Here is a 23,779-nt window from a genome sequence, read left to right as displayed (position 1 = left end):
GGAAATGAGTTAGCCTGCCAAAAGCGAAACAAGGCGCCTTGAGGGTAGCATGGGAGCTGGGAATCTCTAAAAATGGGAGAGGGCGACGGATGTGGCCAGACAAGCCGAGACATTCAATGTCGAACGGAGTAAGACAGGCGAGGAAGCGAGGGGGCGATGCAGCGAGACGGTCAAAAGAATAAGACAAAAGAAAAGGAAAACAAAAAAATCTACTCGGAGAAATGAAAACAAAAGGGACAAACCTTGACGGTTGTACACGGCGGCTAGGACAATCGCCTGCAGACAGTCGCGGGTGTTGCCCGAAACATTGGCGGACGTTTTAAAGTCTGCGACGAGGGACGGGAACAAGTTGGCTAGGCCATCGGCGTTGATTTGGCGGGCGGATTCCGGGTTGTCGCATTTGGTGGCCACAAGAATGGTAGGGAGGTTGGAATTGTGCAGAGCCGCTGTTGTATCCCCCCAATCGTCTGGTTAGAAACAAAGTTCGCAGTAATTACAACATGCAAACGGTGATGAACATTGTCACACGTCGCAATAATGCCGGGCGCAACACCACAACAGCAAACCATGGTAGAAAAGAGTGAAGGAAATAAAAAGAGGGACCAGCTCCACCTGCGCTGTTGCATGGTTTTGTGGCGAGAAATGGTGCATATAAATGATGCACAAGGTGGCCCGACCCCCGTGGCATTGCACATAGGGTACACAAGTGGTGGGCGAGAGGTGTTGACAAAGGCACGGATGGTGCTCTCATGGAATATGCACATAGGAAAGGCAGGAGGATAGTAACGGGGAGAAATAAATGGAAAGAGAAAAAAATAGAGAAAAAAAATAGAAAAAAAGAAAAATAGAATAAAATAGAAAAAAAAAGAAAAACGACAAAACAAAGTGGACTTACACAGGGTGGGGGGGAGCTCTCGGATGCTGTCCCTGTTCATTACATCATAGAGCATCAATGCGCCGTCAATGCGAGGCACGATATGGCCACTAATTCGCTTGGGCCAGTGGATTTTCTGTTTGGGATCGACGTCGAAATGTTCGAGATCCAGCTCGATCAGGACAACGATAAACGGATTGTTGTCGACGTCGATACGCATAGCGGTAATGCCACCGGTTGGCGGCTTGGCCAGGCGCATCGCTCGTTGGATAAAGGACGACTTGCCGACGCCATCGGCGCCGATGACGGCAATGTTCACGGTGGCCATTTTCCTTGGAGGTGGAGGCTGGCATATACGTCAGCGACGACCAAAAAATAAATAAATAAAGAGGTGCGTAGAACACGGCTCTTTCCTACCCTAAGACCTTGGTCGTTTACAGTCACGGGTTCCCTTCGAGACGGAGGCCCGGCGGACCTGTCATTGCCGGGGTTGTGTTGTGTATTGGGGTTGGTGGGGTCGGGGCTAGCGGTACCAGCATCGACGCGAGACGAAGTATACGAAATGACGGGAGGGTCGGGAGGTAGGGACGGCGTCGAAGGGCCGGGGAGGGTACTGTCGTCGTCACCAAACCAGTCGGTTCCGGCCGTGTGGTATCGCTGGAAAAAAGGATCGTCTAAAATAGAGATGAAGGAATCGCGGATATTGGTTGACGACGGAGGCGGGGGCGACAGACTCGTGGGGTGCTCCCTTTGTGGCGGAAGCTGGTGTTGAGTAGCTTTTGAGAGCGGTGATTGCGGCGAGGCGCGAGGCGGTTTTGATGATTGCGACAGGGGCTGGCTTCTTGCGGTGAGCTGCCGAGGTTGCCTCAGCTCGGGGAGGGATGCAGAAATGGTATCGATGTCAGAGTCGGACGTCGGCTCCGGGGCGTCGAAGAAGTCTTCTTCACTGTCAGCGTCACCATCCGGGTCGGCGTCGAGGAAAGTGCCGCTCCAAGGGCCGATCGGCGTGACAGCCGGGACTTGTATGGGGGATATTGTCGGATCTGTGTCGGGGTTGACAGCGGTTTGAAGAGAAGGTAGGGAGGGATGAGGATGCTGCGGTGGGAGCGATGAAGTAGACGAGGCGGTGACTGAAGCACTGGGCGAAGATGAGGCAGGTGGCGCGGCGGTACTCGGTGGTGCGTCGCCAGGGCTTGCGGATGACGGGGTTCGGCGGCGGCTCTGGGCAACGGCTGCGGGCAAGGAGCTAGAACTCTTGCGACGTGGTACTCTGCCCAACATGAACAGGGCGCGGTCATCTGGGAGCGTGTGAGTTCGAGCTCGAGGGTTGTTGGACGACATGGCGGGCGATGGTGAGGGTGGTGGGAAGGAATGAGTGAGGGCAGTGGGCGGGTGTGGGGGAGGCAGAAGATCAGATATGGATTGGGGCGGATGACGAAAGTCCGATTGAAAAGGAGTGGGCTGAGAAACGAATACGGCGAAGAATTAGGAAATAAGAGAGACTAGACTGGGAAAGAAGGAGAACCAGAAGAAAAGGACAAAACAAAGCAAACCGCGACGCAACAAAACGAGACTGATGTGACGGAGAGAATGCTCGACCAAAGACAAAAAAATAGCACGAAAGACGGAGGCGAGAGAACACAAGCAAGGGCACAGCTCCAAAGACAAGAGCGGGTCGGGTAGGAGGGCAGGGGAGGTTCCCAACACCAGGACCGAAGGACAGGGCAATTTTAGGGTGTGGGAATCATCGCGAAAAGGGTGGGGCAAGCGAAAGCAGATTAGCTAGGTCGTCGCCCCCCGACACCAAGGTGCGGGATGAACGGGGCTCAGTTTGTCTTGGACATGGACGAGGACCCAACATGAGCGTCGTTGACGGCCACAACAACTGATGACAGGATGAGACTCGCAGGGGAATACCCATCAAGAAAGAAAAGGAGGAAAGAGGCGCGAGGAGGGGGACACGGCGTGCAGTGGTGCAGTGGAGCATCGTCAACTCGAGCTGGTGGAACAGAGTTGACCACGCACGACGAGGCGGTGGGATCACCAGCAAGGGAATAGGGAAAAAGTACGGAAGGGCGATGAAACGGTCCTACTAGGGCTAGTGAGCAGCTTGGGAACGTACATGTACTAGGACCATGCCACTCCGAGCTGTGCCTTGTGGATGGGGCCATTGAAAGGCGGGCAGTGGGGTCGAAGTAGGCAAAGGCGGCAAGAAAAGGCGGTCGAGAGGAGAGCAGCAATGGTGCTGTTGGCAATGCTGGTGCAAGTGCTGTTGCAAGGCTCAGGGTGGGGATGATGGGGATATTGAGGTGTAGATATTTGCAAGGGACGAAGCGCAAAGTGACATGTGAAGCTGTGAAGCTGTGAAGCTGGCCAAAGCCCAACAAAAAGACGCACCTAGACACCGCCAGGTGTTTGGAAATGAAAAACTGTGTGTGCCAGACCAGCCGCCCAACAGACGGTTGCTTAAAGGGCGTTGTTTAAGAATTGATGCTTTACGATGTGCACCAACGCCAATAGCAATTTCCAGAGCAGACCCGGTCTCTAGTCTCTGGATGTTTCGCTCGATTGTTTGCTCCCGTCTGCCCCTGGTTCCAGCATGCGTTCCTGTCGAACCGACGAAACCTGCAGTATGCAGGCTGGAGGTGCAGATATGTCGTCGTAGTCCGGCTGCTGCTCTGCAGGTTGCTCGCAATCAGAGTGTTGAGCTGTCTCGCCGTCTGTTCGGTTGGGTGTCTTTTCCAGTTTTATCTCTTTTTATCTTTTTTCCCCGTTGCGATGCAGCTCGGTCATTCGAATAATGAGGAGAGAGGACGGTTTTGGGGCTGGAGCCACGCGTCGTGGACGCTGGCAGACGTAATAGTTCGTGTGTACGGAGTTGGTTGTGATCGATGTGGTTACCAACCGGAGTTTTGACTTGGACTGCTTGAGATTGTAAACAACAGCGCGCGGCAGTGGAGGTTACACAAAGATGAGAACGAGAAGGAGACAGCGAGGTTGGCAACGCCTGAGGAGCAGGTGAAGAGCGGTGCGTGATATCGGCCACGTGCAGTGAGAAGGACAGCAGACGCGAGCGGGAAAGAGCGACGGAGAACCTCTTGCAGGAGACTGACGAGGGCAATGAGGGTGGGGGGACAGCGAATGCAACCTTGGGTGGAATAGGAAGCAGCAAATGGTAGATTGCCCACGAGGGAACTGAATCGGTCCTGGTAAGAGGAAAGAAGGAGGGGAACGATGCTGAGAGAATGCAGGTGCGATGCAGGCCAAAGGAAGGGGGACCGGTAGGCAAAACACCGAAACGGGCAGAAACGTGGCAACCACAAGCCAGTTGGCAGACGACACGGACGGAAAGACCAAACGAGTGGAGAGCTCTTTCTGTCTGTGAGCTGTGAGCTGTGAGCTGTGAGGCTGTGTACAGTGTGATTGATTCATGAGACCAAGGACGGAAAGAGCGAAAGAGCGAAAGAGCGACCTGAACTACAAGTCAATATTGACCATGTCGGCCACACGACGAGAACCAGGGAACCAGGGAACCAGGATCGCGCCAATGCACGATGGATGCTGCGTCAGGGGCCAGTGTTGAAAACGGCCGTTGGTGTGCTTCCCACCAATCTTTCTCTCGGGTACATGATACTCGGTACGACTCAACAGTGCTACAAGGTCAAAAAGGTCTTTTTGAAGGACTCTTGTGGTTGTGAGAAGGCACGATCAAGCAAAAGCAGAGTTCTCCTTCGCTCTTACCCTCTTTGAAATTGGATCTGTGGTGGTCCAAGTCGGCTTAATTGGATGCTAGGGGACTATTTTCTTACCCTCACTTTCACCTTCATCATCCGCCCCTCACAAGCTCTTTCCCCTAACCAATCTTCAGCAAATGGCCAGGTGAGCGACCACGCGTCTTTCACACCGGCAATGCGAGTTACCGGCATCCTCGAGGCTGCGCCCTCTGCATCGTGTGCTTGTCTGTCCAGCGCCTCGCGACCAAGCGTCTCTCCCAATGCCCTGGCCACGTGGGGATTCGCAAATTGTGTGGAGATGGAGGAGAAAACGGTTGATCACCGTTTTTGATTTGCGGCTCACCGCAAAAGGCCGGCAGTTCCAGGCCCACAGCGACGCACTGTCCAGGATTCCCAGGCGGCATGGTTGACGAAAACTGGGGAGTGCGACCCCCTCGCGTACGTCTCACAGCTGCATCATGCAAAGACCCTGCGCAGATAGAAGAAGTGTGCACCATTGACGAATCGACGAATTGCTTGAGAGTGTGCATCTCTCCATGAATGTGCTCAGCACAACTGACCTGCGCTCCACGCGACGTTCTCGGGGCAAGACGATCTTTTGTTTTTGCCGATCCCTCCTGAAAGAACGGAACCAGGAACAGGTGAGGGGAGAGCAACCCGACTGTATGGCTATGTCGATATATAAATCCAGCCCTGTCTCGAGAGTATCTTTTGGTCCTGGAACCAGACAGGCCCGGATGCGGTGGCGCTCGTGCCAGCAAAGCTGTGGGTGGGACGTTCACAGGGCGTGAGTACGGAGTATTCTTCGAGGCGGTTTGAAATCGTCAACATGGATCCGATCAATGGTCATGAAGGACCACCAAATGCTTGTCTTACACTACAACAGTTTCGAAGCTGCGTTGTAGCTACAGGCCGTCTTTCACCTTATTTTATGGAAAACAACCTTTTCTTTGAAGCAAATTCGGTATGATATCGGCTAAGATCTGCGCAAGTCGCCTGAGAACATTGATTCGGTCATTCTGCAATCTGGATTGCCCTTCGACTCTTTACACACAGCGTATCTTCCCGACAAAACCTGGCTGCAGGCCAGATCAGCATCGACAGAGCCAGTCCATGCCGTTCTATGACGATATGCTGAATAGCGTCCAGTCGAATTCTTTATTTATAACGTCGGGCCTCTACAACCTTCCCCACAAATGTGAGATCGCCTGCAGCATTCAGACTCGAAGCGACCAGATCTGGATCGATGTCGTTCTCATGCATTCCCGTTTTGTAACGAATTCCTCCCCCATTACCTTTGCTTTGTTATATTTTTCTATTTGCATTCGTCATCACATCTTCACGGCAGCGCTTTTCGCATCCCGTCCGATGCTTCCCTGATCAGCTCACGCCCTCATATATTTCTTTTGTCACTTGTTCCAAGCTCGTCGTTGCAACGTTCTCCCACTCTCTGCACCGGAATTCCTTTCGATGCCTGTTTGTCCACTTCCATGTCTCACTTATTTCCCTATCCGCTTCGTCTTTTACTGATTGCACACGTTTGCCCCCTCTTATCTCTCCGTGCCTGGTGTTTCGACCAGCATCGACTGGCATGTATGTCGTCGATGTCTCTCCTCCCCTTCATTCCTCACTCAGGCACCCACACATATTCTTTCGGCCTTTATGCTTTGCCCGTTTACGGTCATTGTCTGTGCTTCCAAACAACCGGATCGTCAACCCTAATCCCAATGCAGGAAGGTCTTGTGAGACAGGGCAGCCAGGCAAGTTGGCGATGAAGAGAGACATCGAGTGGCATGCAAGACATTTACAGCGCGCCCAGAACTTCGAGAAACAAAAATGTCTCCCATTTCTGCTGCAAACGTCCACACTTGCGGAGAGTCTGCTGTGTTTGTCCTTCACTCGCCGATAGTTTCCCATGGAAAAGGGGACGGAAGATCGCGATCTGTTACATAAGGCCCAAAACGGCCTACAAAATCGCATCTAGAAGCATTTACTTGGCGTTTGGCATGCGGAACTTTCTTTTTCGCATGCTGCGTCCACCTGAATATCAAGCATCGCTCTTCTCAGCATAGATACGTCACTTTTGCACCACAATTACGTCCGCATTTGATCGTTTCTTTCATTCATCAGCAGCCTATATCTTGATCCTGTCGTCCTTGTCCTCTGTGTTTCCGTCTCTTCTCTTCCCTTCCCTTTCCCATCCTTTCTCCAAAGGCAAGTCGCAATCACATCGCTGCATTACCGCTTCTGCTATATCCCTGTCGACCTATATTCAACCCATCTTCATTTTCTCATATCTTTCCTCTTTCCGCCTCACTGCCATTGCCTTTTCCGCCTGTGTAACGGCCTCTACGCTCCGAATCGCCCTATCTGGAAACATCCGTGCATCGCGCCTCGCTTCTTTTTTTCTTCACTGAAAACGAGAACATTTCCGTCACATTTACTTTTCAATATTTATCCTCCTCCGCCTCTCTTCCCCCTCCCTGCAATGCGTTACGAGTCAACAATGATGATGGCCGGTCCCACCACAGTTGCAGCGCCCCGGATGGACCAGCCTACCGGTGTCCCTCTCTACCACGCGGTGCCGACTCGCCGTCCTTCTCTCCCGCATCAGCCTTCTTCTGGCTCCTATGGCTCGTTTGGCTCCTTTGGCTCTTTAGCTTCATCGTCCTCGCAGCAACTGCACCGCCGCAGCAGTTCTGCAACCACAGCCAGCGTCAGTCGCCATCGCCGCAGCTCCCACTATCAACACTACCAGCTGCAACCGCAACCCCAGCCAATACAAGCGGTACAGCCGCAGTTCTTGTTCTATCCACAGATCGTTCCCTACCAGCAGATGCCATATCCTCAGCAGCTGCCCTATCAACACCAGCGTGTGCACAACCTCCTGCACAGCAGTGCCGCCAGCAGCTACCAGACACTTCCCTACCACTACTCGTACCAGCCGGTGAACCAGCCTGTAAACCAGCTCGGTCCCGTCCACGGCTACGGCCAACCGTCGCCAAAGCACCACCTCCGCCGCCAGCAGCATCTGCTCCCGGACGCACCGCCGTCATCGTTGCAGCACTCGTCCTGCCCGTCCCTCTCCTCCAAACAGACGCTCGCGGCTCTGCAGACGAAGCAGGCCACGTCCCAAGCAGAGGCCCAGGTCGCGAGCACACAAACGGCTCTTTTCTCAGGCTTCTCGCTGCGTGGCAGCCAGCAGAACAAGGCAGCAGACGGTGCTACACAGAAGAAGCAGGACCAGGACAAGGCACAGGCCAAGGATACGACAAAGTCCAAGACCGTCCTCCACGCCAGCGCCCCCACCGTCAAGCCGCCGTCCCGCAAGAAGGACTCCGTCGGGCGCAACCGCGGGCCCGTCGACGCCAAAGACCTGACCAACCGTCTGTACACCATCCTGGCAGAGTGCGGAATGCAGGCGGCCGCCAACACAACTAGTGCGCCGCCGCTGTCGCCGCTGTCACCACGGTCACCGCTGGAGGCGGCGCCGCCCCAACTTCTCCCGCAAGGCGTCGTCGGCGCCGACCGCAGCGGCCAGCGCATCCGGTCGCGCGGGTCGGGCAACCTGCGCGCCTTGTACGCGTCCAATACGCCTATCGTGCCCACCACAGGCGGCGGCGGAGGCAGCATCCGCCGGCAACCCTTTTCCGCGCCCAACGACCTCAACACACTGAGCGAGCTGCCCCCGCCGCCCAGTATGGTCGATCTGCAGCGGCGCAAGCACCGGACACGGTCGCTGTCCCCGAATGAGGTATATATGCGTGGTAGCGGGCCAGCCGGCACGACGGGCGCGAAGCTGCCGTCACCCATGGCACCGGGCACGTTCGGCCAGAGACGCTCTGTGTCGAGCATGATCCAGCCGCCGCCCAGCGCGCAACACGGCTTGCCGTACATTCCCAGCCAGGCGGCGCAGCAGTTTGCGCGCACCACCGCCGCCGCGGGCAGCCCGCGCAAGTCGACACGCGTGCCAAAATCAAGGGGCCAGTCACCCAAGGCGCCGTACTCGCACAATCAGTCGGTGTCCGTTTCGCCACCATTGTCTCCCAAGAGCAAGCCGTCACCGCCGCTGTCGCCAAAGACGAAACCGTCGCCGGCGCGCTCACCAAGAGTGCAGCACGCCTTCAAGGACACGCTGGCCGAGCCGGGTAGCCGGCGCCAGAGTCAGAAGGAGGGCGCAGAGGCTGCCGCGGCTGTGGAGGATGCACCCGGTGACGCAGACGAAAAAGCCGAGGAGGCGGCCGTTGACGGTGCTGCTGTGGAAGGCGCTGCCGCCGATGAGGCTACAGAGAACGCCGATGACGAGGCCGAGGCCGAGGCAGAGGGAGGTACCGATGCCAATGCCAAGATGGCCAAGGCAGCAGCCACGAAAGCAATGGCAGCGGCCGACGTCCGCCGTATTGTGCAGGAGCACAGCGTCGACTGGACGCAGAGCGATGAGGCCACGGTACTGCGGAAGCAGGCGAAGAAGGAGAAGAAAGAGCGCGAGAAGCGTGAGAAGAAGGCCAAGCAGCAGCAGCAGCAGCAGCAGCAGCAGCAGCAGGCAGGCGATGAGGCCCGCCCACTGTGGCGGCTCAAGGCTCGGCTGAGCAGCTTCTCCAAGGACAAGCTCATGCCGTCGCCGCCCGCCACGGCGGTGGCGGTGGCCGAGGACAAGGAGGACAAGGCTGCACCGACTTTGGCAGCGACCGTCGTGGAGGAGGCATCCAAAGTCCAAGAACAGGTTCTAACTGCCGGAGGTACCAAGGAGGTGCCAGGGGTGGTTGAGTCTGCGGCGGGCGAGCCGACATCGAAGTCGTCGTCTGTGCTTTCGCTGACGGCGTTGACCAAATCGTCGTCGTTCCTGTCTCGATTCAAGTTTTAGTTTTTTATTTTTTTTTATAAGTTTGTTTGCATTTGTCTTTCCGTTCTTTTGCAGCGTTTCTAGCATAGCCTCGCGTCCTTTCCATTAACACGCGCGTGATTCTTCTTCGGCGGTAATTGGAGGACGGAAAGTGGAGGGCAGGAAAGAAATGCACCATTTGATTCCAACCAAGAAAAACAGTGCCAAATGAAACTGAACTTCAATACATACCGCTGCCAAAGATTTTGTGGTGTCTGCTCATCCACACGGGTATCCAATACTATGTTTCCGTAAACGGCACTTGGTGGCCGGTTCTCAGTGCCGGCCCTCGGCATCCAGAAGCGTCTTGATCGCCTGATTGGCCTCGACGGCAAGTTCGTCTCGCACGACAGCGGACACGTCGTGGACGCTGGCATTGCTGTCGCTGCTCCAGGTGCCCGTGCCCGTGCCCACACGGTCGTCGGCATCGCGTGCCAGCAGGTACGTCACAGTTTCGCAGTAGGCGCGCACCGCGTCGCCGTCCTCGCTCGGGTCAACGCGGGCCCGCCGCAGCGCCTTTTGGCCCTCGCGGAGACCCATCTCCTTGGTCCACGGCCTGCTGGACATGCCACCACCACCACCACCGCGACCGCCGCGGCCGCCTCCGAAGCCGCCTCGGCTGTTTTTGTGCTGCAGGCGCATGGGCAGGCCAGGGATCGGGGCTTTGTTTCCACCACCGCCAGATTTGGGCGGTTGCGTGGCTTCGTAGATGGATTTTAAGCGCTCAGGGAGCGTTGGGTATTTCTCAAAGAGGTGGCGAAGCTCGGGGGCGTCGTCAAGGACGTGGAACGGGTGTGCAGGCGGTGCGGGTTTCGGGGGCAGCGAAGGCACTGCCGAGGCCCCTGGACGAGTCGACTTTGTCTTATCGTCGTTGGTTGGGGCATCGGGTGGGTGGTTGTCGCGGTGGATGCGTGAGCACGTTACGGAGCAGCTGCTGTCGTTAGTCGAGCTCATCATACCTCTTTCCCTCGTCTCAAAGAACCAAGACAACATACTATGCCAACGGACACCGTGAACATTTATACTTGGACGGCTCCTTGTTGCACACGCCGCATACGGTACGGCGCTTGGCGGGTGGTGTTATCGTCTCGTTGGCCTCGTCTGTGGGTGCTTCTTCGGCTGTCTTTCGAGGCGTTTCTATGTGTGTGCTCGCTGCGCCACCGTCCACAGCAACAGTACTGGCCTCGGTCGTATCCCCCGCTGCCCGATCGGAGCTCATCGGTGCTGACCGTTTGCCGCTCGCTGGAACTTCTGATGATGCTGTCGAAGGTGCAGCTGCCGCTGTCTCGCTGCTAACATGAGACATGGGGGATTGTCCGCCTTCTCTACTCTCATCCGCCGGCGCTGGGGTGCTATTTTCCTCAACAGGCGGTGGTGAGGACGGCATTATGTGTTGTCGCGTACTTTTGGCTCTGGTTGTTAACTCGTTGCTATCGTTGCGTTGTGTTATCGCCTCATGAATGGGAATAAGTCGGGGCTCATAGCTTTGAGCTTTTCGTTGATCGTTTGGTAGGAAAACAGTGATGACTAATCGCAATTTTTGTCTTATCTTGTCTTATCGGTTGGTGAGCTCGTACCAAGAGCTTCTCTCGAATGACACAAATGGACTGACAAAAGAAAAGTTTGTGAATGCCAGTGCCTTCTGTTATAATTATTCTTTTTCGCAGGGTTGAAGCGAATATTTCAAATTTGTTCTTGATCCATGCTATTCTCTGAAAATGCCAAAATGTTTAAAACGCCGGCAAATAAAACGGAAAACCATGAATGGTAAAAGAACCATGAACAGATCTTTGAACCATCTTTCACTCCCATGCCCTCCAAGCTGTACTGTCCCAGCCATCTGCCAGAAGCCATGACAGAATATGATGCCGATCCCCCTCCGCCATAACCCTGATAGCCTTGTTTTGTGTATTTTCGCATCGTGGTAGCACGTGGTATGTAACTGACAGAAAAAAAAAAACGTACATAGATGATCGGATATTAAACAACGGGAATGAAACAAGACAATGCTACGCAAAATGACACGGAGCGAGAAAGCGAAAAAAGAAAAAAACTGCAAAAATGTGTATGCGGCGGAAGCATTACCACCCCGGCTTGTCCTCGAGCTTGTCGATGCGCTTCTTCCAAAACTCAAAGGACGAAAAGAAGATGGCGTTCAGGACGCAGGACCGCGTCATGGACACGCCGAGGCCTCGGTACATCTGGCGCTGGAAGAAGTGGATCTTGACCGGCTTCACCTTTTGGCCTTTCGAATACAGCAGGGCATTTCGTTGATATATGCTCTTGGCCGAGTCGATTGGGTCTGTGGGGTCAGCACAACGTTCATTTGTTTTACCAGGGCTCGGATGCGAGTGCCTCGCCAAACATACAGATAAGAGACCACGATACGATGCCGCACAGGCCACCGGCAATAAAAACGGGCAGAGTGCTTGGCTGGGTCGCGGAACCGGCGAACGTTGTGAGGAGCTGTTTGCTACTTTCGTATGTGATGAAATACAGGCTTGTGCCGAGTGTATCTCGTACTGTAAGGTGTTAGGAACCATAATCGTCGCGCTGGTTGCGAATTCAGAAAAGGGAACGAGGGGCGAGGAAAACGTACATAAGTGCAACCGGTAACCCGTATAAAGGCCTGTGAGTCCTCGATGGCGAATAATATTTGCCATGGTTTTTAAAGTGCCCTTATTTTGGTAGCTAGAAGCCACGGCGCGGCTGCGTGAGTCGGGACATTGCGTCTTTTCAGATAGCAAGACTGACACTTGGGCGCTCAGTTTGGTCAATTCGAACGGACCTGCGAGTGGCGGTAGTTAGCAAGTCTGTCTATACCCCCCCCCCCCCCCCCTCCAATAGGAAAGAATACGCACAGGCGATGACCGTGATGCAGGATCCTGCCGTGGCACCGGCCGCACCAAAACAGGCAACCGACCAGAGGTTTGGGTAGGTGCCGTGCGTATTGACATGCTTGAGGACGTCAAACCCAAAGTTTTTGCTCAACCAGTCCGAGTATATGTATTTGGCGCGCTGGTAGATGGAAAACGATATCGTCCGTACAATCGTGACGCTTGCCAGAGGTGCCGTTACACCTAGAAATGGACAAAAAAAGAAAATCGCAGTTAGTCGCTTCGCTCTGAGTGACAATCGAGGTGCGCGCCACCGTATTACAGCAGGGCCATGAAGAAAAAAAAAACCAACCTCGGAAGAATCCCCGCAAGCCTTCATTGGCGTATGTGTGCTTCAAACAGTCGGCAAAGCCGTCGTATTTGTAAGTCTGCATGCGCGTCTTAACGCTGTCGAGTGGAAAGGCACAGGCCGTGCTGATGGCGCTGGACAAGCTGGCGCTGACTTCGGTCCGGTACCGCTTCACCCATCGTTGGGGCGGTACTTTGGACTTTGAAGAGAATGGAGGGAGGGAGGGAGCAGGAGAACCGGCGGGAGCCTGGCTCGCGGCTATGGCTGAGGAAGCGGGTGTAGATGTGTTGCCGCCGCCGCTGCTGCGGTTGTTGCTGCCACCTTGCGGGGACATGATGGGAGGGCGGGTTGGGGCCGTGGGATCATCTTGGGCTCGACGAGGGCTGTCGGTCATGCTCCGCGCCGAGAGGGGGCCCCGAAGGAGGCGACAGGGGACGTCGAGTGCGCCGCAATCGCAGAGGGGACGGTTCGAGGTCGTAATCGTCCGGAGAGGGGTTAAAAGGAGGTTCGGTCAGGGGATGTAGACGGCGCCCAAGCGATGTCGTGATCGAAAAAGACCTCACTCTAGCTTGGCAAGCGTCGGAGTGAAAGAGTGGCTGAATCTAGAGATACGTCGATGCGAGCGCGTATGTTGGTCTCGGCAGCTCCGTCTCGGTCCAGAGGGAGCGCTCGCTGTACCCTGCGAAAGGCGCACTGAGCACTGCAAACACGCAGCAGTCGTCAGAGGGCGGTGGTCTTGTTGGACGGGTATGGTTCCCTTGAAGTCGCCTTTACCGGTAGTCCTAGTATGCCCTGCCGTTTCGTGCTGCACCAAGGCGACAATGCCACAGCAAGACACAGCTTCTAAAAGAACCTCGATATAGAGAGCCACGTCGTGTCAAAACCGAATGCGAGCACAGACAGACTCTGCTATGCGGCGCCAGCGCACTATCAGGACCAGACGGCTCGGACGATAGATTGGCGGAGTCGGTCAAGTCTGGCCAAGGGCGAGAGAGAAATGGCCGAGACAAAAGGGCGATGAGAAGAGGAGCACACGAGCTGAGAGGATCAATATCGTTGTAATGACGAAGAGGGAGAGAAGGGAGGCAAGAATGAATTAAACAAGCAGCAAAGAGGACAAGCAGAAAGAGCGTCTCAGTCGAGCTGCCGCTTGTTTGGCGGAATTGGATTGCTGCAAACTGTACCGTTTGATTGGCCAGCCGGCCGACGAAGCTGCCGTAAATGGGTTGGCGGAAAGAGGGGGCCTGCAGCAATTACCACTGGAAGGCACGATTGTGCCAGTGACGGGACAACAGGGAAAGAGCGATGTGCAGCGGGGCAGCATCTGCAAGTTTGAAGCAGGTGCGATAGACGAACGCGAGATAAGACAGAGAAAAAGGCACATTCTAAAGGACAAAGAAAAACAAAGAAGACAAAGACAACAGCAGGCAGAACGACACGCAGACTGTATTTCTAGCGGTTTCAATATTCGCTCGACGTCTCGTTTTTGTCGCTCGTCTCCCCTCGTTGTCGGTACGGTGGCCAAACCGCCTACCCAATGTCGAAAAATGAGCAATGTAGAATAAAAAGGCCCTGGGCTTGGGCTGGGCCGGCCTAGGCTCGCTGGGTGGGTACTACTTGCCCCGAGCGAAGCCCCGAACACAAAGCACGAAAATACGAAGTTCTGGGGAAGGAACATCTGATAGCAGCCGAGCTACAGCCGAACCCTCCGCTACAAGACGGAGCCCGGGGCTCCTTCCGGGGGCAGTAACTCGGCGAAAGAAGGATGCCACGTGCCAATGCTATGATTTTATCGTTCCTCTCGAGTCTCCTTTCTGCTTCTCAACTTAATCATTATGTGCAGCATAATCCTTTTACTTTTACAAACCCCAACTTCAGCATCGCACTCTCAAGTTGCTTCCTGCATAAACTGTCTGGCTCAACCGACGTCATCTGTCCTAGCTGGCATTCCCCCTCATGCAGCCCGCCAATCACAATCGCCCTTTACCAGACAGCCGTCAATGGCAGCAAAACACACGACTCTCGAACCTGGCATGAGGCTGCATAAGCCATTGTTCCACTGTATGTGACGCGTGTACACTTGAATTCGATAGTTCTCCAAGCTAGCAATAATTTATTGCTTTATTTGTAGCGCCGTTACATCCATATAATGCATGTATCCGTGGATGGCAGATCGGCCAGTTGCGCCACCAGAATGCGTGCTTGGCAGCTGGCGGCTGCACAACTGCAAGCTGCACTTTTAGAGCACAGTTGAGCGATCGTGATATAGGTCCGCCATTGTGTAGGTGACGACGCTTCTGCTTTGACTTGACGGTTGTGTGGCTCGACCAGCGGCGCATAGCGTCGTGAAGAGTATCGTTGGGAGAGAGGAGAGTTCCGTCGAGGAGCAAGAGCAGAGACCGTGTTTGCGACCAGTGTCTGCAATGAGAGGAGCGGAGATGGTATCGTTCGGCCTCCCTTCTCTTCTGTCTTTCAAGGTGGATTTGGAGGAATAGAGACATGTCCTAATATCGTTTCAAGGGTGGCTACACTCGAAATTTCGCCTCAAAAGACCTTCACCGTAGGCACAGTCTCATTTGCTTGTTGAGCATTGCAACAGTTTCGTCGTAGTGATCGTATGCCGTCCGTATGAAAGGGTCACTAAACGGTTAGCCCTAAGTAAACTTTTTTTTAAAAAAAAAAGAATGGTACAGTTTCATTGAACGCACTCTGGCTTCGGCTTCTTCTGCTGGTGCACGACCTTCCACGGCGTCTGCCGCGCGGCCGCCTCCTTGCGCCGCCAGTACGCCGTCTTCAGCAGGTTCCGGAGGATCTTGTGCTCGATGCCGCGGTACTCGGCCGCCGAGTTGAGGAACCAGACGGTCCGGCGCACGGCCTCAGGGTCGAACGGCTGCGCGCCCTCGTTGTTGGCCGCGCTCGTCAACGTGGTGCGCTCACCGCGAAAGGCGGCGCGCAGTTGGTCGCGGACGACATAGCGACCAGGTTTCGAGAACTGGACGGCGCGCAGGGCGCTGCGGTAGAGGCGGCGGTAGGCCTGTACGAGCTCGGCGCTGGACATTGTCTGTGCCCGGGGTCGGCGTTGCGTGAGATCCGATTGTTTGTTTTGGCGTGGAGGCAAGGTGAAAATCGTCGCAAACGTCCAATGTTGAGCCTCGTGCTCAAAGCTTCTCGGAATTTCACAAGGTAGCGGGAATTGTGGGGCAAAAGCTTTCATCGTAACTTCACTAGCCAATTAGAGAGCTCGGGCCGTTGAAACCAGCTTCGGTCTTCATTACAACATGAGACGAAAGAAGAAATTGACAACATCTCTTCAGAGTTGTGTCCGTTCATTGCGGGGAAATAAAAACTCCATAAGGAAGCCATCCTTGGCCTCTTATCATGGTACATGATGTCCAATAACCGCAAATCCCTCTCCAAATTGGGGATTGCCAGCCTCTTCCCATCCCGCAAAAGAAAATACATTGCGCTGCCACATCAACTCTTGTGTGACGTGCGTCTATATGCAAAAATGAATCCAAACAGAGAACAGAGAATAGAGAAAAACGAAGAAAAACAGGGGAACCAACGAAAAATGAGACGCGACTGTTTAGAAAAACGGCAAGATTTGGAAAGACACCCGGCAAACGTAACGCCAACGCTTGGCTCGTTTGGTTGTTCACTTGTTCGCTCGCTTGACTCGCACTCACTACGAAGCACTACTTTTACTCCTCACCCTGGCCAAGGGGCGCATACTTGCCGCCGCTCTCGCCCCGGTTCGGTGACGAGCCGCCGCGGAAAACACCCACGCGTGAGAGCCAACCCGAGACACCACGGCTCGAGCCACCCTCGCCGCCACCGCCGCCACGGCGACTTGACGGCGTCTCATGGAGAGACGACGGTGGGTCAATGTTGAGGCCAGGGATGGCGCTGGAGGGGCCGAACTGGCCGCGCGACGCCCGCAGGTCGAGCGACGGCACGGGCGAACCAGGCGCCAAGAGCGCACCGGACTCGGTGTCGCCGGGGACAGGCGTGCCAATGGAGCGCGGCGTGCCCAATGTGGTGCTGGCGTCGCCGAACAGCGAGTCCATCTCTTCAAGACGGACACCACACGTTTCAGGATAGAAGAAGTAGACTACATAGGTCAGCACGTGCTCGCAGCGTGAGGGACAAAGCGCAGTGACAGAAATACATACCGACAACGAGACTGAGAGCACAGAAAAAGGCGTGCACAAGGTAGAGCCGCCATGCGATCCACTCTTGCAGGATCGGCGTCATCTCACCCACGAGCCAGTTGAAGGCCCAGTTGGTGGCTGTGGACAGACTGGCGCCCTTGGAGCGGATGCTCAGCGGCAGAATCTCCGGCGGGTACAACCACGGGATCGGGCCCCAAGAGTAGCCGAATGCAGCGTTGTAGATCATGACAAAGGCCACGACGTAGATGCGAGTGGTCGGTAGATCCAAAAAGATAAAGTACGAGATCAACGAGAGTGATATGCACATGGCCAAGGCACCCGTCAGCAGAATCACGCGGCGGCCCCAGCGGTCCACAATGTACCAGGGCGGGATGGTCGACAAAAAGTAGGTGATACCGTTGATGCCAGTCATCAGCACAGCATTGTGGCCCGCCCAACCGGCAGACTCAAATACGTAGGGTGCGTAATACGAAATGACGTTGATGCCGTTCAACTGGGCCAGAGCCTGCGCGGACATGGCGATCAAGACACGCTTCTTGTACCGGCGGAACATTTCCGAGTACGTACGCTCGCCCTCCTGACGCTGGATCAGCACGTCCATCTTGATCTCGCGGAACTCGTCGCGGGCCTTGGGGTTGTGGATGTCGCCGCCGCCGTAGAGGTTGGCAATAACGACAATGCCCTCCTCGTCGAGGTCGTTGTCGAGCAGCCAGCGGGGGGACTCGACAATAATGAGACTGCCGAGACCGAGCAGCGCACCCATAATGCACTGCATCAGCAGCGGGATGCGCCACGACATGTTGCTGTCGATGAAGCCGCAAAAGTAATCGACCCAGACAGACGTGGTGTAGCCGATAATGTTGCCAGAAAACTCAATGCAGGCCAGCTTGCCGCGGTTGTGGGGCGGCGAAATCTCCGACTGGTACACGGGGACGATGGTAGACAGCATGCCGACACCGAGACCAGCGATGATGCGACCAAGCATCATCATAGCCATAGACGTGGCCAGCGTCTGCAGAGCGCCACCCGTAAAAAATATGATGGACCCGTACAGGATGGTTTTCCGGCGGCCAATGATGTCACCGACACGGCCGACCACGAGAGACGAGATAAAGGCGCCAATCTCGAGGATAGCCACCATGGTACCTACCTCCGCTTTGGAGGGGTTGTTAAAGTAGTCTCTAAAGAAACCGCCTCTGGTAAGAGTGTTAGGAAGGACCATGTCAAGTAGAGGGAGAGTCAATGAGACGGGGGCGGGGGGAGAACCTACGTGATGATGCCAGACATAACACCCTGATCATATCCGAACAAGAACACGCCGAGAGACACGAAAATGCTCGTAAAGTAGCTGGAGTTGGGCGGTTAGCATATTTTCGAGGGCACTGGGCGTCGGGACTGTACAAAAGGACATACATCAGGGGTTTGCCGGTGAGGCCATGGATGGAAGAGGAGCCGCCAGTCATGATGGAAGCGAGGATGCGTTCAACCGCGGAGACGCGACGGACAGCAGTATCGGGGATGCGGATGGCTTCCTTGTCCACGGCGCCAGCGTGGTGACGCCGGTGGGGCGAACTGTCGGAGTCGCTCGCGTCGTCGTAATGGACGCGTTTTGTGCTGCGGCGGGCCTTGTTACCGGCGGCCGAGGAGTGGTTCTGTTTCAAGACACCAGCAAGGGTGTCCTGGTCGATGTTACCGTGAAGGCGGGCACGGACGGCTGGGGCGTTGTCGCCGTCTTCGGCAAGCTGCTCGGCGATATCGGCAGTGTCGAGCCAGGACTCGTCGTCTTCGGAGGAGGAGGAGTAGTCGTTTTCGGAGTAGTCGCCGGTAGAGGAAACGGATTCGCGTTTAAGGTGGCTTCGTCGGGAAGACGAGGCGGCGGGACCGGACCGGGTTGCGGCGGACGACGCGAGGAGGGAGGTCCCCGACTGCCGGTCAGCGTAAGCGCGGGAGGCCGACGAGGCGGAGGAAGCCGAGCCTGAAGAGGAGAGGGCACGGAGAGGAATATTGGACGGCAGTCGGCCCGGGCTGGAGAAGGAAGGAATCTTGACGAAGATGGGGGCTGTGAAGCGGCAGCGCCCGTCCGCGAGTCTTTAAAAGGATATAAAGGGAGAGGGGGGGAGGGGGGGAGGGTAAGGGAAGAAAGAATAAAAAGGGTTGACGGATAGCAGGACGAAGAAGAACGGGTAGACTTTGGCACGGGATGCCCAAGTGTGGGTATAGGCTGCTGCTCGAGGGTGGGGAAAGCGAGGAACGAAGGGGTGGAAACGAATGAATCAAGGCATCAACAGCAGATGACCGACCGGTGCGTGACCTATCTCAGCCGGCTCGCCGATGTGGGTTGTGCAGTGGCAGCGCGTGCGGCGGTGCGGAATGCAGTCATGGAGCGACAGAAACGAAATAAGGATAACAAAATAATTTGAATCGGAAAAAGAGGCTGATGAGAGCTGCGCAGAAAAAGTGTGCTGTTTGTCGGCTTGGCCGTCCTCGGCTTTGCTGACTATTTGGCGATTTAACGGGCCTCAAACGCGATTGGTTCGACGGTTGCGGGTGTCGTACAGTCCACGGGTGGTCTTCCAACAATCGGGCATCGAATGTGTCGGAGTCTTCGAGATGCGAAGGAAAAGGTCACGATGACAAAGTGGCCTCGCAGGAACGAGAGTATACGGAACAAAAACACAACAGCCATAAAAGGAGAAAAAAAAAGGCAACAACTGTCCTGGCAGATAACCAGGAAGGCACGAAGGGGCGGTAATGTTCATCAATATTAGAACAGTGCGGACAGACTGTGCAGTTCGGCCACCTGGGGTTTACACATACTAAAAGCTGGGCGCCGCATACAGTGCTCTTTTGCGTCAGCAAGCCTCGCCACTGTGCTGAAAAAAATAGGGGGCTCCTTCTTAGCGCTCTCCACGCTTGGCCGAAATCCAGACAGGCGCAACGCGGCGCGAGGCAAACTGCCCAGGGTCTGATCAACTTTTTTTGTGTTTTTCTTTTGCTACCCGAGGGTCCCTGAGAATCAATGGAACAGGTGCGATTGAGGGCGCATATTTTGTCGCGGCTGCAGACACGACAAAACGTTTACCTCAGCCCGAAGACACGGGGCACGTGTTATCGTGTGCGTTTTGGACGACGGACGTTCGTGCCTTCCGTCTCTTTGGTCCCAAGTTGCCGGATGACGTAGTTCCTTCCCGGTCTTTGTCGTTTTTCCAGACCAGTGGGGGTGGGTTCGCCGCTATCCAAAAAGGCACGATCAAAACGGGGTGGTGTGCCGACCTGCCAGGGCAGGCGCGCAGAATCGCGCATGAGGCCCCCGCACCGGGCCTTTCCCTTTTCACGATTCACGAGAGCCGACCGGCTGTTCTGAGCCTTTTGTGGCCCTTCATCACAGGCTTTCCAGTCCGCCACTGGGGCCACAGGACGCAGGACTGCTTTCCGGTTATTCTCAAGAGCCGAGGACCAGGGACACAGCTTCCCTACAGGTGCTGCATCTGAGCCTCTTCGCGCCCGCGGGCCGGTTCGTTGTTCGGACAATGCTAGGCGGCAAGGATTCCTTTCCTGGAATTTGCCTTTGAAGAGAGAGTATATTTCCAGATCGATGCTGCTGTCCGTGGTTCCTTGGGCAACTTGGCGAGTTTAAAAAGAGGGCCGAACAGGACACGGACCAGCCGGTCCCATCCCACAGACAACAATATTCACACCATGAACAGAATCCTTTCGAATTTCCAAAAGGCACCAGGGCAAAAGGAACAGTCAAAAATTCTCTCTCGCCGGGAATTGAACCCGGGTCCCGGGCGTGACAAGCCCGTATACTGACCACTATACTACAAGAGATGCCTGTAATCGCCTGATACGATGCCTCGCCGCGTGCCCAAATCGCTTTTCTCTTGGTGTGTGGCTTGGTCTCGGAGGTGCATATTGTAACAGCCAACCGCGGCTGACCAGGTTAGGAAAACTACAGAGGAAAGTTCCCCGGTAGGTTGTCTTCGCAATGAGGCTCATGCTGCACGGCTGCTGTTGCATTCTATAAAAAGAATCAGACGAAGTACAGCGGTCAAGAAGGCGACATTGCGAATAAGGGAAACACCGCTCACTGTGCAGCGAGTCACACCATCAGCCTTATGCGGCCATGGCTTCGTCATCCAGCAGCATCCTTTGCACAGCCACACGTGAGACGGGCTTGACTTTGTGTCCCAAATTCAGTGCATGATAAGCGACGGAGCATGGAACACGAACATGGTGCCGAGACAGGTATTTGCTTCTCAACCCTCCAGGGGCCATTGTGGAATTACGCCTTTCTTGGTGTGTTTCAGGGCGCCTTTTGTGACGGGGGATGATGATGGTACTTTGATGGCAGCACGACGTTTTAAAGTCGAGGACGAGGCAGGCCATCGAGGCCGTATCAAAACGGAGGGTCTGCTGTTCTGATCTAATTCAATTTCAGTCCCATACACAGGAATCGATCAAGCACGACATCCATACCCTGGTACCTTTCGTCTAGATTCGATCTTTGTTTTGTAGGGTCCAAAGTCCAGAAATTGCAAAGCCGAAGATGGCATGGGTAATTCGTTTCAAAACAAATTATTAACACTGCCAAAAAAATACCCATTGCCCCTCTCGAAAAGGAAATTGGATGTGTGAGGCGAGCGAGGAGAAAGGTGCCGGGCACAGGGAGGGTCAACGATGCCACGCGAAATGAAAGCAGGAAGAGAACGATGCTCGTTTGGGCCAATCGTATGCCGAGCTTGTAGTATTTCTAGTGCGTTTGTAACTGCCTCCTTTGGTTCTTCTCCAGATCCTCTCCCTAGCCACCACCCGCGCAAATTAACATCATCTCGTTTCGGGTGCTTTTTGAGGCGGCTCCCTGCCTCGATTTTCGCAAACTCCTTGTCTCGTCTTGTACCGCTGTTGCACTACACGAATTAGTGAATTATCAACGACCGTGGTCCTCTTTTCAAAGGATTCGTTCGTTCATCACAAGATACTTTTCAAATTTGCTAGCCCTACGTCGTACGTGCTGACTCTTCTCCGCGTTGCGATGCGTCTGTGGCTACAACATACTCGACAGTGGCTCCCTGTTTGTCATTTGATTATTGCCTGCCATGGCAGTCCCTTGCTTGACGAAAAGAGGTTGGGAGACGCCTCTTATTGATCTTTGAAGAATGCCAGCGTAACGTGAGAGACATGAGAGAGCTGCTTGTGAGGTTTACCTTTTCTGTGCGGTAGTGCGGTCTGCCCGATAAAGTCAATAACATATACCACATAACCATCGACACTCAGGCAGCGGGGAGACAGATTCGATTGCAATCGCAGAAACAAAAGTAAGTTAGATTGTGATATTAAGAAGGGAGACGTGGTGCACGATACAGAATGAACTCCTGATTTTCTCCTTGGTCACGATGAAATGCGCCGCATTGTATCGGACCATGGAAGCACGGATCGCGGGACGAGGAACAAGGTTCGTGGTTCAGTGCCCGTTCCGTCTTGCGATCCAAAAGACGACTCAATTTGCTGTCATAGATGGAAACGGACCAGACCAGATAAAGGAGCCAGACGTCCAGCTCATCGTTCGTCGTGCAGAACACAAGCGGCCAGCATCGTAGCCAGGTATCCATAGTCAGGTTCACTGGTGCAACCCCCAGACCCAGCCGGCCCGGACTGCCTGGCAGCCCAAGGGATGTGTGATCGATTGGCACAGCTCCCGTTTCGGCGCAAGATGCGACCTTTACCAGTTGGCCTGGCCTTGCATCCCACCACGAGGAGAGACGTCGACACCCAAAGCGCGTTCGACGTGGCGTGCTGCAAAGTGAGCTCCCGTGCTCGCAAAACCACAACACATGGACGATGGCGTTTTTCTCAACTGCTTCTCATTCCCAGGGACTTGATGCTTTTGTCTGAGCCTACAACATCGCGCGGCAGCATCCGTTTTCAGCGCTCACGGAGCAGGGCCGACTGTCTCGGACGCTGCGAGGCTGCCACATTCCAGTCCTGTCGGGCGACAATCGTATCCATACTGGGCCCAAAGCAGTAGGTGTTCATTGTCCCTCAAAGACGGCGCCCAGCGAGTGCGAAATAATCGCACCACTGCCACGGCCGTCTGCTTGGCAAGGAACATGGTCGCCTCCAGCGTATTTTGCTTTCCTCGTATCCATTTTAGCGTGGTCTCCGTTTCGACCCTCTGTGCAGCCACTCTCTGACGAAGCCATTCAGCCATTCTCTGCTAAATGGCAGGAGCAACGGTCACCCGCCCAGCCGCCACAATTGAGGACTCCAGTAGCGCCGTTTTTAGGGAGGGACAAGCCAGCAATGGTGGCTGCGTCAGGAAGGGATTGGCAGCCATCCTGTACCCACCCAAACCAGCAAATGGCTCCAGGGGCAGCCTGCCGCAGGGCCAATCATGGACCTGAAATAGCATGTGGGGCCGATGTAAAAGCGGGTCTACTGTAAAAACTAAGTGGCAGGGCCAGGCACAGCGGAGAGGGAACGAGCATCAAACAAGGTCTGGCGAGCGAACTACACGGTCTTGAACACTAACTTGGACGGATTAATTACACTCATTACACTCTGCACAGCAAAAACCTGCCAGTGAAGTGTGGCAATGCTCTGTTCGTCGAGTGTTTAATCCTCGGCCGTTCATCTCTGAAGCCTTAAAATGAGATTTCCTGATTCCCGCGGGCATGTACTTACGACGTCCTGGGCCACTACTCCGTAGGTCAAGCAGATGGCTGGCGATCGCAAGATGGCGACGATGCTCGCAATTGGGGCCGCTTCCGTCCAGTCTTCTCCTTCCGTCTACATTTTCGATCGAGGCCAGCACTTTTTCCACGTTGTCCATGTGAACAGCTTCCGTTCCATAATAGTCTTTACTCTGCGGCCCGCCTCTCTCCCTCTCTTGCCCTGTAATAACTGTAATAACTGTGTTGCTCCTGCCTTT

The 23,779-nt window shown here is 55.0% G+C and overlaps 8 protein-coding genes and 1 non-coding gene across 9 annotated transcripts; 1 reads left to right on the top strand and 8 right to left on the bottom strand.

The window, feature by feature from the left end:
- Positions 1–66: 66 nt before the first annotated feature.
- Positions 67–2,215, bottom strand: SPSK_01527 (uncharacterized protein; the record flags this gene model as incomplete). The annotated part of the gene is made up of 4 exons (XM_016728438.1): positions 67–209; positions 243–467; positions 896–1,220; positions 1,292–2,215. 4 exons carry the CDS (start codon positions 2,213–2,215, stop codon positions 67–69), a joined length of 1,617 nt encoding a protein of 538 aa, XP_016589692.1.
- Positions 2,216–7,114: 4,899 nt separating this feature from the next.
- SPSK_01494 (uncharacterized protein) lies at positions 7,115–9,472 on the top strand (the record flags this gene model as incomplete). The annotated part of the gene is made up of 1 exon (XM_016728405.1): positions 7,115–9,472. The coding sequence occupies one exon, from the start codon at positions 7,115–7,117 to the stop codon at positions 9,470–9,472; it is 2,358 nt and encodes a 785-aa protein (XP_016589691.1).
- Positions 9,473–9,766: 294 nt separating this feature from the next.
- On the bottom strand, positions 9,767–10,877 carry SPSK_01812 (hit finger domain protein; the record flags this gene model as incomplete). The annotated part of the gene is made up of 2 exons (XM_016728714.1): positions 9,767–10,421; positions 10,486–10,877. 2 exons carry the CDS (start codon positions 10,875–10,877, stop codon positions 9,767–9,769), a joined length of 1,047 nt encoding a protein of 348 aa, XP_016589690.1.
- Positions 10,878–11,571: 694 nt separating this feature from the next.
- Positions 11,572–13,070, bottom strand: SPSK_01699 (mitochondrial carrier protein; the record flags this gene model as incomplete). The annotated part of the gene is made up of 5 exons (XM_016728606.1): positions 11,572–11,792; positions 11,860–12,012; positions 12,090–12,278; positions 12,352–12,570; positions 12,680–13,070. The coding sequence occupies 5 exons, from the start codon at positions 13,068–13,070 to the stop codon at positions 11,572–11,574; spliced, it is 1,173 nt and encodes a 390-aa protein (XP_016589689.1).
- Positions 13,071–15,371: 2,301 nt separating this feature from the next.
- Positions 15,372–15,734, bottom strand: SPSK_02049 (uncharacterized protein; the record flags this gene model as incomplete). Its single annotated transcript, XM_016728945.1, has 1 exon — positions 15,372–15,734. The coding sequence occupies one exon, from the start codon at positions 15,732–15,734 to the stop codon at positions 15,372–15,374; it is 363 nt and encodes a 120-aa protein (XP_016589688.1).
- Positions 15,735–16,377: 643 nt separating this feature from the next.
- SPSK_01424 (uncharacterized protein) lies at positions 16,378–19,436 on the bottom strand (the record flags this gene model as incomplete). Its single annotated transcript, XM_016728338.1, has 5 exons — positions 16,378–16,787; positions 16,849–18,044; positions 18,119–18,196; positions 18,262–18,936; positions 19,405–19,436. The coding sequence occupies 5 exons, from the start codon at positions 19,434–19,436 to the stop codon at positions 16,378–16,380; spliced, it is 2,391 nt and encodes a 796-aa protein (XP_016589687.1).
- A 520-nt stretch (positions 19,437–19,956) lies between these two features.
- Positions 19,957–20,523, bottom strand: SPSK_01991 (uncharacterized protein; the record flags this gene model as incomplete). The annotated part of the gene is made up of 2 exons (XM_016728889.1): positions 19,957–20,471; positions 20,511–20,523. 2 exons carry the CDS (start codon positions 20,521–20,523, stop codon positions 19,957–19,959), a joined length of 528 nt encoding a protein of 175 aa, XP_016589686.1.
- An 84-nt stretch (positions 20,524–20,607) lies between these two features.
- Positions 20,608–20,679, bottom strand: SPSK_11230. Its single transcript has one exon. It is a non-coding gene; the product is annotated as a tRNA-Asp (tRNA).
- Positions 20,680–22,780: 2,101 nt separating this feature from the next.
- On the bottom strand, positions 22,781–23,059 carry SPSK_02080 (uncharacterized protein; the record flags this gene model as incomplete). Its single annotated transcript, XM_016728974.1, has 1 exon — positions 22,781–23,059. One exon carries the CDS (start codon positions 23,057–23,059, stop codon positions 22,781–22,783), a length of 279 nt encoding a protein of 92 aa, XP_016589685.1.
- Between the last annotated feature and the right edge of the window lie 720 nt (positions 23,060–23,779).

The sequence above is a fragment of the Sporothrix schenckii genome, assembly GCF_000961545.1.
Source record: "Sporothrix schenckii 1099-18 chromosome Unknown Cont42, whole genome shotgun sequence".
Lineage (NCBI taxonomy): Eukaryota > Fungi > Ascomycota > Sordariomycetes > Ophiostomatales > Ophiostomataceae > Sporothrix > Sporothrix schenckii.
Note: the sequence above shows the minus strand (reverse complement) of the source record. Positions and strands in the feature narration are given on the sequence as shown.